At 41.9% G+C, this 17,189-nt stretch overlaps 2 protein-coding genes across 3 annotated transcripts in view; one reads left to right on the forward strand and one right to left on the reverse strand.

The window, feature by feature from the left end:
* The window catches only part of focad (focadhesin), a 63,173-nt gene extending 60,593 nt beyond the window's left edge, over positions 1 to 2,580 (forward strand). For both annotated transcript variants that reach the window (XM_035753029.2, XM_035753031.2), the window contains exons 41-43: positions 971 to 1,222; positions 1,410 to 1,485; positions 1,658 to 2,580. In XM_035753029.2, coding sequence (XP_035608922.2) covers positions 971 to 1,222; positions 1,410 to 1,485; positions 1,658 to 1,731 — 402 coding nt within the window. In that variant the 3' untranslated portion in view covers positions 1,732 to 2,580. The remainder of the gene's footprint in view (positions 1 to 970; positions 1,223 to 1,409; positions 1,486 to 1,657) is intronic.
* An 80-nt stretch (positions 2,581 to 2,660) lies between these two features.
* Positions 2,661 to 12,329, reverse strand: hacd4 (3-hydroxyacyl-CoA dehydratase 4). Its single transcript, XM_035753108.2, has 7 exons — positions 12,113 to 12,329; positions 11,482 to 11,588; positions 10,621 to 10,748; positions 10,175 to 10,287; positions 7,197 to 7,303; positions 6,043 to 6,174; positions 2,661 to 2,932 (listed from the first exon to the last, which is right to left on the reverse strand). The coding sequence occupies exons 1-7, from the start codon at positions 12,115 to 12,117 to the stop codon at positions 2,850 to 2,852; spliced, it is 675 nt and encodes a 224-aa protein (XP_035609001.1). The 5' UTR covers positions 12,118 to 12,329; the 3' UTR covers positions 2,661 to 2,849.
* Between the last annotated feature and the right edge of the window lie 4,860 nt (positions 12,330 to 17,189).

Here is a 17,189-nt window from a genome sequence, read left to right on the forward strand (position 1 = left end):
GCTCCAGAGTGCTCCAGAGGACCTCAGACTGGGGTGAAGGTTCACCTTCCAACAGGACAAGGACCCTAAGCACACAGCCAAGACAACGCAGGAGTGGCTTAGGGACAAGTCTTCAAATGTCCTTGAATGGCCATGACAGAGCCCGGACTTGAACCCGATTTAATATCTCTGGAGAGCCTTGAAAATAGCTGTGCAGCAACGCTCCCCATCAAACCTGACAGAGCTTGAGGATCCTCAGAGAAGAATGGGAGAAACTCCCCAAATAATCTCGCTGCCAAAGGTGTAACAAAGTACTGACCAAAGGGTCTGAATACTTGTGTAAATGTGATATTTCAGTTTTTTATTTTAAATACATTTTCTAACATTTCTAAAAAACAGTTTTTGCTTTGTCATTATTAGGTATTGTGTGTAAAACAATTTAATACATTTTAGAATAAGGCTGTAAAGTAACAATGTGGGGAAAGTTAAGGGGTCTGAATACTTTCTGAATGCACTGTATATACTTTCGGTCCCCTAAAATGGGGGGGACTGTGTACAAAAGGTGCTGTAAATTCTAAATGGTACACCTGATATGGATGAAAATACCCTCAAATTAAAGCTGACCGTCTGCATGTTAACCTCACTGTCATTGTATATTTTCAATTCCAAAGTGCTGGAGTAGATAGCCAAAACAACAACAACATTTGTCACTGTCCCAATACTTTTGGAGGTCGCTGTATGTGCTGCAGGTCTGTGGTTGAATGGCTATCATTCAGGAATTACTTTGGAATGTCGACCCTCGTGAAGTTGTAGCTGTGGTATTTCAAGGAATGGTATGATTTCTGACTTCTATTTGTTAGCATTGGTATGCTTTTATAGTCGTTTAATTGCCAAGTGCACAGTGTGTAGTCTTTAAATCAGGTAGTCTATTGTGTGTTGCATATACTTGGGCTGAATAACCTGGACTCCATTACCCCATCATCCTGTGCAGGCCACTGACTTCCTGCTCCAGGTATTCGCTGCGGCGGTGATCTCCTGGGGCGACCACACCATGCCCCTCCTTCTGGGCGTTAGGACCCAGTGGTTTCCATGGCAGCAGGGATCAGAGCCGCCCGGTCTACCTCACGCTCTCTACGGTGACGCCGTGCTGGCCGAGCAGTCAGTCTCGCTATGCCTGTTGGGATTGCCCCACAGCCTGAGGCAGCTATTGGCTAAAGAGCCCTGGAGGGAACAGTCACAGAAGGTAGGTCCCCAACCTCCACACATTGATCATTTTGTTTGTGTGATGACAATGAGGTTCACTATGTTGAAACAGATCACAAAAGACACTACTACGCACTGCTCTAAACAAAATAAGAGATGAATAATGTCAGTGAATTGGTAGCAGACGGTGTTTACCTATGAGAAAACTATTTTTGTGTGGTTCTTAGTTCATAGATTGGCTTTTCAGCATCACCGAAGGTCCGGAAACTGGTCTGTCAGAGACTTCCATCAACACTGCCAAAGGTGAGACACAGCGCCACAAAGCTCAATGTCCAATTCATAATATGGTCATTTAGCAGACACTTTTATATGGAAAAATAGGAAGTACATGCAGTATTTCAAGACCAAAGGGCTTTTTGATTTTGACCACTGGTTTCTCACACCCCACTGATATTTCTCTCGCCTTTCTGTACAGCTGCCTTGCTGGCTCTGAAGTCCTCCACGGATTTCAAGAAAAAAGCGGTGTGGACGCGAGCGTACGGTTGGTGACCTGGACCAACTTCCTGCTTTCCTCTAGGCTCACAGGAAGTGACATCACAGCCATTCTGCCCAGCCTGACCTTCTTCAGCTTTGACGCTTCAAACACTCACTGCCTTGGTCTGCATGTAGCAGTATATTGTGGGCAGTATCCCAGGGTAGCAGCCGCAGAGGTGACTTGGGGGTTAGGGATGGAATTTGAGAGGGAGGAGAAGAATAATTCCCCCACTCTGAGGTGTCCTGCTTAAAGCTAGAATCCTTGATTGTTTTGGTAAAAAGCTGAGGGATGGGCCTGAAGAAATGTAACCGCTCACAAATTCATAGACCGAGCTATGGATGTAAGGACTGACCATCCATTATATCAACATTTATAGTTTGAACTATGTTTTGAGGCTATACAGTGTTTGGATAATTTATTTTTTACATTGGAGTAGATTTTGGGTTCTGATAAAGTACAACAATTGAACAAAACTCATGAGGCAAGTTAGTCTTCAAGAATCAATGGGTATATATAAAATATGGATGAAGCAACTAAGGAATCTAGCCTTGTGGAGATAGCCTAGACACCCCTGTGCCTGCCCTGGCTTTAAGGTGGGGCTTTCAACAGTGAGATGGTTTGGTCATGAAACAATCTATTTTCCCCCATGACAAGGTGTGTGTGTGTGTGTGTGTGTGTGTGTGTGTGTGTGTGTGTGTGTGTGTGTGTGTGTGTGTGTGTGTGTGTGTGTGTGTGTGTGTGTGTGTGTGTGTGTGTGTGTGTGTGTGTACTGTGCAATTGTTTACTTTACTAACATTACTGAGAAAAAGACTTGTTGTGCAACACTGAGTTCCTCATTAAAGCACTTGAGATGTTAACACAAACTGATTTTCTGATGCTTTGTTCATTTTAGACTAAGTAGTGCTTAGATTGGACATCAAGCCTTGGAAGAAGAGACCAGCAAGTTTCTCAACTGAACACGTTTATAAACATTTTGCTTATCCAACTATTCCCGAAAGTGTGACCTCATCAAAGCGATGTTGTGCAAAGAAGGCTTCTTAGGAAGATGTTCTCATTTGCTGTTGGGTCATAACGTCTTCATGTCTTATTAAGTAACTCCCGAAGTGATATATCCTGCAAAAAGAAATCCACCTCATTTCCTTTTAATCTTCTTATTCCACTTGTCAAGACGCAGTTCTCTCGCCCTCAGCGAATGCCACACTGTTACACAAGCCCCTAGAAAGACAAAAGGTTGTCACAGTTAACAGGTTTGTTAATGGGCAGGGCAAGTAGTTGAATATAAAATATTCCATACGGGAGCTGTGAAAGTGCTGTGAAAAAGTATTTGCTTACTTTCTGATGTTCTCTATTTTTTTTTTTGGCATATTTCTGACACTGAATGTTATCAGATCTTCAACCAAATCCTAATATTAGATAAAGGGAACCTGAGTGAACAAATGACTAAATGTTGATACTTATTTCATTTATTTAATTAACAAGGTTATGCAACACCCAATGCCTCTGTGTGAAAAAAGTAATTGCCCCCTTACACTCAGTAACTGTTTGTGCCACCTTTAGCTGCAATGTCGATCAGTCTCTATCACATCCCTGTTGAGGAATTTTGGCCCACACTTCCATGCGGAACTGCTTTAACTCAATGATATTTGTGGGTTTTCGACCATGAACTGCTAGTTTCAGGTCCTGCCACAACATCTCAATTGGGTTTTGGTAGTGGCCACTAGGCTAGTGGTTCCCAAACTAGGGGTCGCAACCCCATGTGGGGTCACCTAATATGAAAATTGGGTAACAGGAGAATTTCCAAAATCCTGAGAAAAAAATATATACTTACAAAGACTATTATTTTTTATCTCAAAATCATTGTAATGTGGTTAATCTTAAAAATGTAAGTGAAAATTATTAAAATCTAAAAGAACCAGAGCGACCTTTAAATAGTGGGAAAAGGCAGCACTTGACCATTGCACATAAATCATTCCCATGGTGAAAAGCTTGGCATTTGATTTGGTGGAAACAATGAGTGGGGAGGCAGAGGCACAGAAACTCGCTTCATACCATTGTTATATAAGACTGTTCAATGAAGAATTTATGATATTGCTAGCAATCAAGAGAGAACTGAAGCTGGACTCAACTCCCCAGGTTATGCTCTCCAAATGGACGTTAGCTGTGAGGGCCGAGATGCCCATGTATTGACTTTTTGTTCGCTATACACGTCGGCAGATGCGATGATGATGCGTCTCATGATTCCCGAGCATGAAAGGGTACATGGGATATTTAGTTTGCTGTGTGCCTCTATTGATAAACAGATTCCAGGGTTTCGAATGGTGGGCTTTTGCACAGATTGGGCTCCATCTACAGCGGAACGGCGGGCAGGCCTCTACACGCTAGTTATGAATGTGTCTCACTCTGCCATATGGACGCATTGTATGATACACCCACTGAGCTATAGTGGATACACCGAGAGCAACTGGCGGAAAAAGACCTGAGAACAGAACTCGGATGTGTACTGCAGCAGGTAACTTCGATTGTAAAACTACATCAAACCACAATCCACTGCGCGCACGCCAGTTCGCAACACTATGTGGAGATATGGGATCCGAGGATGACAATGATCTATTTCATACCCATGCTTGGCGGTTATCAAGGTGGAGTGTTTGAAAGATTTTTCGCATTGAGAGGAACCGTTGTCATTTACAATGGATGTGTTAAAAAATGTAATTTTAAAAAGACTAACGAAAATAAAATGTATCCTTGCCTATGTAACAGACACTTGTGAAACTGAATGAACTGAACGCAAGCATGCAGGGGAAATACATTTGAAAAAACAGTCTACAGATGAGTGACTGAATCGGTGGATTCATATGAAAGAATTCTTATTTGAGAGTCTTTCAAAAGCGAACCATGCCCCCTTCCCTCGGCTCACACGAGTGATGACTGCTCACCTCCCAACACTTGGAAGTTTCACTGTGATCCTGGCTCAGTTGACATGCCCGTAAGTAAAATCGAACAGCTGATCGAGCTGTCATGTGACCGAATGCATTCACAGGTCTCTAAGAACGAGTTTTGTTTCTCTGTTCCTGGAGAGCTACTGTCCTGTAAGTTTTCACCCCACCTCTCATCTAGCACACCTGATTCTAATAATTAGCTTTTTTTGTATTTAGTTCATTGTTGACATAATTCCTAAATATTTTGCTTGTAAGCAATGAACTTTTCAAGATTTGTAACTTTCAAAATACAGAAATCATCACTGTTCAAAACAACTCAAGAAATCTCTGATATTCACTGCATTCAAGACAACTGGGAACTCAGAAATCTCTGACATCTGACTTCACTGCATTCAAAACAACTGGGAACTCTGGGGGAAAAATGAGCTCGGAGAGGAAAAAATCTATCCAACTTGGAATTCCAACTCGGGAACTCTGGCCTCTTTTTAGAGCTCCGACTTCCCGACTTGAAGATCACTAAGCGTCATGATTTGACCTTGTATCCTAGTTGTCTTGAAAGCAGCACAAAACTCATGGTACCCTTCGCCAGCTCATATCTGTGTGAAGCTGTATTCAGCGCAATCATCTGCATTAAAACCAAATGTCGATCCAGGTTGGATGTGACAGCGGAGATGAGGAGTGCAGTGTCGACCACGCCCCCTGACTTTGAGAAGCTCCGACGGCGACATGCATTAAGCACACCCATCTCATTAGTGGTGGTGAGATAAGATACATTGTCAGACTAATTTCCAATTGACTGAGAAGACAATTGACCGAATGTTTTTCAATTGACCGCCATGGCCCCAAATAAAAAAAGTAAACATTGGCTGTCATGTACAGATTTTTTTTCACATGGTTGTGAGGATTTTCAGATATCAAAATGGGGTCGTGGGACAAAAAAGTCTAGGACCCCCTGGACTAGGCCATTCCAGAACTTGGAATGCGTTGCTTTTGAGCTATTCTGATGTAGACTTGCTTGTGTGTTTTGGATGATTGTCTTTGCTGCATGAACCATCTGCGATTCAGCTTCAGCTCACGGACAGATGGCCTGACATTCTCCTTTGGAATTCTCTGATACAGAGCAGAATTCATGGTTCCTTCAATGATGGCAAGTCATCCAGGTCCTGAGGCTGCAAAGCATCCCCAAACCATCACACTACCACCACCATGCTTAAACATTGGTATGAGGTTCTTCCTGTGGAATGCAGTGCTTTGTTTCCGTCAGACATAGTGGAACTCATTTAAGGAATTCATTACAGAAACGTTCCATTTTTGTAAATGGCTCGTCCAGTTTCATTCAGCTTGCGCCTTTAGGATCTGCTAAGGAAGCTAAATCTGTTAACTTACCAACAGCCAGTAAAGGTAAGTATGCCTTCAGGAGGATAGGGAAGTAAATGCCTGCAGACACCGGCAGGCTGAGCTGGAATGAGTATGTTCCCAATGACTCAAAGTAAGGCAGTGATTGGTGAATGGTAATGCCTGGAAAAGACCAAAGCAGAATGATTCTTCGCACACACTCTTCGATACACAAAATAGACCAAGTGGAAGGTAAAATTGCAAAAATGTCTATGGTCTACTGTTAAAACACAGAAGTTGTTTAGGCAAAATGCATGTACTCTGTACTGTCTAAAAAAACACACACAGGCGCCTAAAGAAGTTGGAATGTGTCCCATTTCCTGTCTTTAATATCTTGGTCAGCCTGCTGTGCCAACTCACTTCCTGTCTGCTCTAAATATTATTTCCTCACAACATGCAACGCCTGACTAATGCGCCTGACACATCATCACCGACTGTAATAGGATAAAACAAGACGCTGAGTGGAGATTAAAACACACCAAGTGAAAGTGTACTATTACATTTCTCTATCTTCTCTCCCCTCAAAAAAAGAACTTAGAAATGCCTCATGAGCTTAGTTCAACCGTCGTACCCCATCAGAACCCAACATATAATCTTGTTTTACTACAATGTTTGTAAACAACATAAATGTAAACAAATGCTGTATAGCCTCAAAACATGGTTTTGATAACATCAGTTATTTTATCCATAGCTCTGTCTATACATTTGAGAGTGGTTACATTTCTCAAACTCTATCCCTCATATCTCTTTACTAAAAGAGTGATGGGGTCGAAGCTTTGTTATTGTTTCAACTGCAGATTGGCCCTTTAAAGGGGCATTCCGTAAGCTGCAACGAGCCCTGAGTCTGTAGTTAGTCTAATGAATCTGTTGGTCAGGAACTAAATTCTGTGAGAGAAAAATAACATTCCAAGCAACCTATAAAACCACTGTTTAATGTTTACTGTCAAAGCATCTGTCTCAAACCCCCACTGTATAAAAACAGCAAGTTCATTCGGATATTGTCTTTTTTGTAACCATATTCACATCCCTGCAAGAATCTAGTTAAAAAACCAGGAGGTGTATTTTAATAGTTGAAATAATCACTGAGCTGTGGTAATGAAATCTTACTGAGTGCGCCTTATGTAAAATAATAGTAACATATGAACCTTCTGTGATGACTGAGACTATGTAGATGGGGATGGATAGGGTGTATCGAGCCCACAGCATGCCAAAGGAATCCGTGCCCATCAAACACAGGAGAACATGGGGGTACCTGCAAATGCCAGACAGAACCAAAAGTCAACCCTTTAGCAACCATTGGAGTGGTGCACATTTTTGTTCCATCTTAACACTCGTTTCAAGTGTTAATGTCACATGCACAAGAACAGTGAAATGCCTTTCATGCAAGCTCAAAACCCAACCATGCAGTAACCAATATCAATGTAGCACTAAAAATGACATAAGGTAGAACAAAAACACACAAGAAATAAGAAAGAGAAAGTGAGAAGCTACAGTGCTTGCAGAAAGTATTCACACCCCTTGACATTTTACACATTCTGTTAGAGCCTGAATGTAAAATTGATTAAATGTTTGTGTCACTGGCCTACACACATTACCCCATAATGTCAAAGTGGAATTATATGTTTCAAATGAACTACAAATGAAACGCTGAAATGTCTTGTGTCAATAAGTATTCAACCCCTTTGTTATGGCAAGACTAAATAAGTTCACGAGTAAAAATGTGCTTAACAAATCATATAAGTTGCATGGACTCACTCACTGTGTGCAATAATAGTGTTTAACATGGTTTTTGAATGACTACCTCATCTCTGTACCCCACACATACAATTATCAGTTGAGCAGTGCATTTCAAACACAGAATCAACCACAAAGACCAGGGAGGTTTTCCAATGCTTTGCAAAGAAGGGCACCTATTGGTAGATGGGTAAAAAAAAAGCTGACATTGAATATCCCTTTAAGCACGGTGAAGTTATTAATCACACATTGCATGGTGTATCAATACACCCAGTCACTACACAGATACAGGCGTTCTTCCTAACTCAGTTGCCGGAGAGGAAGGAATCCACTCAGGGATTTCACCATGAGGCCAACGGTGACTTTAAAACAGTTACAGAGTTTAATGGCTGTGATAGATGAAAACCGAGGATAGATCAACAACATTTGAGTTACTCCACAATACTAACCTAACGGAAAATAAGTCAGTAAAGAAGTAAGCCTTGCAAAATAGAAAATATTCCAAAACATGCATCTTGTTGCAACAAGGCAACAAGATTTACAGTTTACAGTTATACTGTAAAAAAATTGGCAAAGCAATTAACTTTTTTTTCCTGAAAACAAATTGTTATGTTTTGGGCAAATCCAATCCAACACATTAATGAGTACCACTCTCTATATTTTCAAGCATAGTGGAGGCTGCATCATGTTATGGGTATGCTTGTAATCATTAAGGACTGGGGAGTTTTGAGGATAAAAAATACACTGAATGGAGCTAAGCACAGGCAAAATCCTAGAGGAAAACCTGGTTCAGTCTGCTTTCCATCAGACACTAGGAGATGAAAATGTATGTAAATGTAATGAATTTACCTTTCAGCAGGACAATAACCAAAAACACAAGGCCAAATCTACACTGGAGTTGCTCACCAAGAAGACAGTGAATGTTTCTGAGTGGCCGAGTTACAGTTTTGACATAAATCTGCTTGAAAATCTATGGCAAGACCTGAAAATGGTTGTCCAGCAATGATCTACAATCAATTTGACAGAGCTTGAAGAATTTTGAAAAGAGTAATTGAAATGTTGTACAATCGAGGTGTGAAAAGCTGTTAAAGACATATTAACCAGAAAGACTCACAGCTGCAATCACTACCAAAGGTGATTCTAACACACGGATTTAGGGGGTTGAAGACTCATCTAATCAAGATATATTCATTTTATTTTTCATTCATCTTTTACAAATGTTAGAAGTTTTATTCCACTTTGACATTACAGAGTATTTTGTGTAGATTGTGAACAAAAAAATACAGTTAAATCCATTTGAATCCCACTTTGTCACACAACAAAATGTGGAAAAAGTCAAGGGGTGTGAACACTTTCTGAACTTTCTGAAGGATACTGTGTCACGCCTTGGTCTTAGTATTTTGTGTTTTCTTTAATTATTTGTTCAGGCCAGGGTGTGACATGGGTTTATTGTGTTGTCGTATTGGGTTTTTTGTAGGCATTGGGATTGTGGTTGATTAGGGGTGTGTCTAGCATAGGCTTGGCTGCCTGAGGCGGTTCTCAATCAGAGTCAGGTGATTCTCGTTGTCTCTGATTGGGAACCATATTTAGGTAGCCTGGGTTTCACTGTGTATTTTGTGGGTGATTGTTCCTGTCTCTGTGTAGTGTTCACCAGATAGGCTGTGATAGGTTTTCTCGTTCCGTTTGTTGTTTTGTATTTCTATAGTTATTTCATGTATCGTCAAAGTTTCATTAAAGAACATGAGTAACCACCACGCTGCATTTTGGTCCGACTCTCCTTCAACAGACGAACGCCGTTACATACTGTACTGGAGTGATAAAGGTATATATGTATAGAGCTAAGGTGACTAGGCATACAGATATATGATCAACAGAGTAACAGAAGTGTAAATTATGATTATATGTGTGCGCGTATGTAGAGTCAGTATTAATGTGTGCATTGTGTGTGTTGGCATGTCAGTGAGCGAGAATGTGTCGAGTCCTGTGAGTGTGCATAGAGACAGTGCAAAAATAAAATACAAGGGTCAACTCAGACAGTGCGTGAAGCCATTCTGTTAGCTATTTAAAAGTCTTATCGCTTGGGGATAGAAGCTGTTCGGGAGACTGTTGGTGTCAGACTTGATGCACCGGTACCGCTTGCCATGCGGAAGCAGAGAGAACAGTCTACGGCTTCACGACTGTGCCTATAGTCCACGATCATCTCCTTGGTTTTACTGAGGTTGAGGGAAAGGTTGTTGTCACGGCACCATACTGCCAGGTCAACACACCTGTTCCAGCCTAACTAATCAAGGGCTAGGTGAATAGTTGAATCGGATGTTAGTGCTACGTTAGGACAAAAATGTGCAACCCAAAACCTTTTAATGTCTTTGTTCCGATTAAATATACATACCTTAACAGATCTAGAATATTCCAAAGGTAAAACTGTGCAGACACAACCGGTTTACTCTGGATCTCCTCTTGACTGACTATCACCATAAACAGTAGGAAGTTTCTGGTCATAACCTGGACAAGAAAACGTTGGCATTAGACTACTTTTGAGGTCTTTGATATTGTCGTGAACTACTACCACAGAAGTCGTTGCAGACATACTATGCTTTCCAAAATGACATAGTGCATCACTTATCTCCATTTGTTGCTTGCACAGTCACGTACAGTCGTGTACACACCAAACAGGACCACTAATCAGAGATGAATTGCTCTAACCGGTCCTATTTTGTCTGATCGGTGAAGTGAAAAATCTCAATGAATGGATGAAGGGTACACTTTGTAGTATTTGAACAGGGCCCAGACTCCAAAGAGACAGAACACAGTGTTAAGCTTGGCAGTGGCACACACTTGAACAAACCGTGGCAGAAGGCGTGCCTTCTCGATCCCATCAGCGATGTGGAAGAGCTCCAGCACGGACAACAGCTGGCATAGACTCATCACAACCCCCACAGCATAGAAGGTGTCAGCAAGCGCGTCTGGAAAACAAGAACATTCGGTTCGGGTTCATACGTTACCTTTACTCATACTGCATTATACAGTCTCGTAAAGCATTTATGAATAGGCTCTTGAGTCAGGACAAGGGATTGGCAACTAATGGCAGCAGTTTTCCTCGTTATGTAAGTCACTGACTGTCACCCAAACACTTTTAGATTCGGTCTCCACTCTTGTAAAAAAAAAGTGATAAGTATAACCATATAGGGTTCTTCGGTTTGTCCCCATAGGGGAACCCTTTGGCAAAATGTGTAGAGTTGCATGAAATCTGTTATAAAATGCTAAATCTTCTCTCCTCTCCATGGCAAAATGTGTAGAAATGCAGCAAACTCGCTTTAAAATTGCAAAAGCGAAAACAATTTCTCTCAGCTGTCAAGAGGGGGATGCGAAAATGTTTTCAAAATTATGACAAAAGGCTAAGGCCGGCTCTGACTGCATGTGCGTAATGAATGAAGGAACATAAAGATGTGATCTGAGTAATAGCGCAGTAACGCGTAGCCTACTTGAAGTATAGGCTTTACCGACATTTAAAGCACGCTTCCGGGTTTTCCGACCACGAGTATCAAGCATGATAAAACTTACGAATAACAGTAGTAACGAGATCAGCACACCGGTAGCAGACCCCTGCAGCGCCTCGTTATGAGTTCAGTGGAAGTTGCCCATCCCTGGTCTAGACTATCCAGTTCTGCTGTTTTGACTCTGATCTCTACAACTTACCTCCACCAAATGTGAGAAACCTGGCTGTCATGTTTGCAAATATCCATGTGTGCCCACAGAACTGAAGCAGGTTATACAGGAAAAGGTAAGCAAGTCGAATGCTGAGCCTAGAAAAGAAAATAATACACACTAATACAAGATTTATAAACAATTATGATATGCATACCTTCCACAAGAAGGCATCTTTTACAGTATTTAACATCATAATAGCTCATGACAATACAACATAAATTATCATTATTTGAATACAACAATTATAAGAATAATATATATGTATTTGTTTGGCAATAAAACAAATCCTTATACAGCCTACTACGCGACTCAATTCTTAACTTTGTCTTATGTTTTCCTAAAACTCCTCAACAAGTCTTGACAAATCCTGTTGTGGTTAATGGCTTGTTGGAATAAATGAGCATAATAGGCTTAGGCTACTGAAAAGAATGTTAACAGTCACGCAATGTTCAGCCACATAAAGCCCCTCGACTAACCATTTGGTGATTTTCTATGCAGTTCTGTGATAAGGGGAAGTTTCCTACATAAACATAACCTAAAGTATGTCCAAGTAGAGGTCTCTGCGGCAAAATTCTTATTTCATTCCGAAATTGGGCAAGACAAAGCTTTGTGTCCTTACCTCATTTCACCTGGAAACGACGGACGAAAAAGTAAATGATGTACTTAAGTTGTTTCCTGTGCTTTTGGAAATCTCAAATTCGAGGAAGTAGACATCTCTCTCATACAAGGGCAACTATCTGACGTCAAGGAGGTTGGTCGGATATTCAGTGATGTTTGGTGCTTTTTCCTCCTAAAAATATTATGATGATGCGGATTCTGTATGCGCACTATGGCGCGTGCTTGCATATATTACGTTATCTATTCCTCTACCTAAAATATTATATAAATCAAAGGTCCATAAATATGATAAATAAAACAAACAATAGATCAAATTTGGTATGAATATGAATTATACTCGAATTCAATCATACCTGCAGTGCTTTGTTACAATGCTGCATGGATAAACATAAATCCGGGTATTCAGAGGCAGACAGTGGTGTTATTGTATTCAGAGTCAGACCACCACCAAGTTCACTACACTGATGTCAGAAGTGGGAAGACACTGCACGGCCGAAGAGTGAGCAGACCCATGAAGGGTTTTGAGAGAATGTTGAGGTGTGGGAATGCACTAGACTACCTAAGAGAACCTGGCACCCTTGTTATGCATCTTTCCCCAGTTGTTTAAGTTGCTGATTTCTGACCATCTGTCAGATATGGGGGTTAATGCCCTCTAGTGGTTGATTTTGAACAAGGGAATTCAAACTCAGTCCTTGAAGTCTTCACATCACTGGTTTTCTTACTCCATAATCTGTTTTTAAACCATACCCTGTAAACCAACCTAATCTAACTTGATGTAAAACGTTAAACAACCTTGGTCATTTGTTTGGTATTACAGGACTAGGTCATCCAGACATTTCCACAAAGTCAACTTTTGGCTAATATAGTGTATGGGAATGAATCCATGTGACCTCCATGTTGTGCTTCCCCAATGCCGGCATAACAGAAGCCATGCAGCGGGACATGGGGTCTGGCTTATAGCTGCAGCCTGCCACTCTGACACCTCAGGATTCGGGTGCGAACTGCACCCACAGGGTCCAACCCAATCAAATCTCATTTGATTTGTCACATGCTGAGTAAACGACAGTTGTAGGCTAACAGTAAAATGCTTACTTATGGGCCCTTCCCAACAATGCATAGAGAAAGAATATAAAAGTAATAACAAGTAATAATAAAGGTAACAATACATACACAATGAGTACGTGGCTATATACTGTACACGGGATACCATTACCGAGTTGATGTGCAGGGGCACGAGGTAATTGAGGTAGATATGTAAATATAACTAGGAATAAAGTGACTAGGTAACAGGATAGATAATAAACAGTAGCTGCAGTGTATGTGATGAGTCAAAAAAGTTATGCAGATTGTCCGGGTAGATATTTGGTTAACTATTTAACTAACTCCTATGGCTTGGGGGTAGAAGCTGTTCAGGGTCCTGTTGGTTCCAAACTTGGTGCATCGGTACTGCTTGCCGTGCGGTAGCAGAGAGAACAGTCTATGGCTTGGGTGGCTGGAGTCTTTGACAATTATTTGGGCCTCCCTCTGACACTGCCTGGTATAGAGGTCCTGGATGGCAGGAAGCTCGGCCTTGGTGATGTAATGGGCCGTACACACTACTCTCTTTCGTGCCTTGCGGTCTCTGACCTCCTTATAGGCTAGGCTGTCTCATTGGCGTCAGTGATCAGGCCTACCACCGTCAAGTCATCAGAAAACTTAATGATGGTGTTGGAGTTGTGCCAAGCAGTCGTGGGTGAACAGAGACTACAAGAGGGGACTAAGCAGGCACCCCTCAGGACACCCATGTTGAGGATCAGCGAGGCGTATGTGTTGTTGCCTACCCTCACCACATGGGGGGCGGCCCGTCAGGAAGTCCAGGATCCAGTTGTAGAAGGAGATGTTCAATCCCAGAGTCCTTTTGCTTAGTGATGAGCTTGGAGGACACCATGATGTTGAATGCTGAGCTGTAGTCATTGAACAGCATTCTCACACATGTGTTCCTCTTGTCCAGGTGGGAGAGGGCAGGTTGGAGATTGCATCATCTGTGAATCTGATGGGGAGGTATGCAAATTGGGGTGGGTCCAGGGTGTCTGGGATAATGGTGTTGATGCGAGCCATGACCAGCCTTTCAAAGCATTTCATGGCTACAGATGTGAGTGCTACGTGGGGTGATAGTCATTTAGACAGGTTACTTTAGCATTCTTGGTCACAGGAACTATGGTGGTTTGCTTGAAACATGTAGGTATTACAGACGGGGTCAGATTGAGGTTGAACATGTCAGTGAAAACACTTGCCAGCTGGTCAGCGCATGCTCTGACTACGCATTCTGGTAATCCGTCTGGCCCTGCGGCCTTGTGAATGTTAACCTGTTTAAAGGTCTTACTCACATCGCTACGAAGAGCATGATCACACAGTCATCCACGTCAAGGCACTTATTAATGAAGCCGGTGACTGATGTGGTAAACTCCGCAATGCCATCGGATGTGCTAGCGATACAGTCTTGTAGCTTTACCATCCACTTCATCGCACCACTTCCGTATTAAGCGCATCACTGGTCATTCCTGTTTAAGTTTTTGCTTGTGTAAGCAGGAATCAAGAGGATAGAGTTATGGTCAGATTTGACAGATGGATGGCAAGGGAGAGCTTTGTATGCGTTTCTGTGTGTGGAGGAAAGGTCATCTAGAGTTTTGTCGCCTCTAGCTGCACAGGTGACATGTTGGTAGAAATGAGGTAAGACGGAGTTCAGTTTCCCTGCAATAAAATCACTGTCCCCTAGGAGTGCCACCTCTGGATGAGCATTTCCTTGTTTACTTATGGCCCTATGCAGCTCATTGAGTGTGGTCTTAGTGCCAGCATCGGTTTGTAAATAGATATCTATTAGACACCAGGATGGGGTAGTGGTGGTGATGGTGGGGGTTCGGGTTAATGGTGTGTGGTAGAAAATAAACAATGGAGCTTGCAAGGAGCGACCCTGCATGCCGGGCATGGTTAAGAGTATTGATGACAGCTCACTTTTGCTCGCATTGAATGTCTTAAAGACACAGGCCCTCTATTACTGCAGAAAAGTAGCACCCAACGATTTCTGTTTTTCAGATCACACAAATGTCTCATTGACAGGGCTTTAGTAAAGTAAGACTGTCTGTCGGGACTGGGTAGAGGTTCCCACCATATAGGAAGGTCAGAGTGACACCGGAGAAGTACTCAAGGCCATTCCAAGTTTGCAGTTTTTAGATGCCTGTGTCTCTGCTGGCTCTACCACAGTGCACGGTTGAAGAAATGCCTTGTTGAAGGGGGGACGTTAGGACGCTCTCCACACAATTCCAAACCAAACGGCTTCATGCCAATATGGCTGCCTACAATGTGATTGATTATCTTACACTTTACTATTTACCTGGTGTTTACTTTGAGAAAAGAGGTAAGATTGTTATTACACAATAAGTATCTAGTATTTACTATTATGTTTGTTAAGTAATATTTAGTACCATTTGGTAGCAGGTATATAGCTACCAACTGTCTAGAATTCCTTAAAGTAGGATACTATATGTATCTCAACTGGCTGTTTAGTTTATGACCTTACAGAGACAGTATACAGTATGAACACATGCCTGTATTGCAGTTGTCACAAATCCATAAAACGTGACTCCAGAGTCTAAGGTCACCCAACCATCATATTCTTAGAAAAAAAACAATACTAATCCAAATGGATTTCTAGACGGACCAAGCGAGAATCATGTTTCTGTGAAAACATATTCTGTTTTCAGGGCCCCATTACAACCACAAGGCACCAGCCCTTAATATAGTTCTCTGTAGGCAACCAAAGGAGCCTGTTTGCTAACGGGCAGCCCTTCAACAGACCTGGTGTCCCAAGGAGGCCGGGTTAAATACAACCCAACGAGCTCCTTGTTGTCAGGGCAGGTGACTAAAGAGAGGCCCAGTGTCTGCTCAGATTTGTCAGCCAACCAAACCGCTATCAATGTTCTTCATTGCTCCCCAACTCAATCCTAGACCTATAGGTATGTGCAATGGGTCAATCCGAGGCAATTCATGAAATTCGCCACAGTTACAGCATGTATAAAAGGTGCAGGGAAATGTTTGCATTACAATAATGAATATCCATCATTGAAAAAAAGTCAAATATCAAGTTATTAGAAGAAGGTCGTATGCAAAGTAATAAACTGATATGTACATAATAGGATGTACAGAATAGATACTGCATGTGCTATGTCAAGTATAACTGTATTTACAAATATAAAGTGGGTGTAGTGTCTTGGTAGTGCAGTTAAATCAACAGTATATACTAGGTAAGCAGCGTTGAATATCAGTGTGTCAAATAGGGGATGCTTATATTTGTCCCGTTTCACTGCATGTACAAGTGAGAGGTGGAAATTTGTTTTTGTTTTTTCATATCCCAACCCCCCCCGGAGACACCCTCGGAGAGTGGGGTCATAGCCAGAGATCAGCTGGCGACCTTGGAGCAATCACGGTTAAGCGCCTTGCTCAAGGGCAGATCAACAGATGTTTCACTTTGTCGGCTCAAGGATTCAAACTAGCAACCGTTCGGTTACTGGCCCAACGCTCACAATGCAAATAGTCCTGCTTTCATACCTCATACATGCAATCTTTGGAAAATAAAACCGATGACCTACGCGGAAGATGAAACGGTACTGTAGCTTAGCATCTGCTAACCCATGGTTAGACGTGTACGTTTTGGATGTGGGGCGAGTCAGTACAAGTATTCTCTAGGTGTAGATAGTCTTTAAAGACGGAATCTGCAGTAGGGGGGGACAGCGTCACTGGCTACCCCACAGCGTTGTTAGTGCAGTACATATTGTTCTCTTTTATCGCGTGTGCAATAATGTGCATTTGTTTGTTGTTTGCAGCAAGTTCTTTGTTGTCGTGATATGGCAAACGGACGTGGCAGCTTTAAAGGGCAACCCCGCCACTTTTCAACCTCATTTTCAGTATCTCCAGCACAATACCAGTGTAAAAAACATATGTGAAAACGGCGCAATTCTAAGATTTGTCGAAACAAATTTAAAGTTGCAACGTTTTACCCGGATGACATCTTCAAAAGTGAAAACATTTTCAAACAGTGATTT

Source organism: Oncorhynchus keta, chromosome 35 (genome assembly GCF_023373465.1).
Source record: "Oncorhynchus keta strain PuntledgeMale-10-30-2019 chromosome 35, Oket_V2, whole genome shotgun sequence".
Taxonomy (NCBI): Eukaryota; Metazoa; Chordata; class Actinopteri; order Salmoniformes; family Salmonidae; genus Oncorhynchus; species Oncorhynchus keta.

Excerpts from the sequence above, each read along its gene's own strand:
- hacd4 (XM_035753108.2), bottom strand. Across the intron at positions 10,749-11,481 it reads GTTTCTCACATTTGGTGGAG|ACGCGCTTGCTGACACCTTC; the intron begins GTAAGTTGTAGA and ends CTTGTTTTCCAG. Across the intron at positions 6,175-7,196 it reads AGTCTCAGTCATCACAGAAG|GCATTACCATTCACCAATCA; the intron begins GTTCATATGTTA and ends GGTCTTTTCCAG.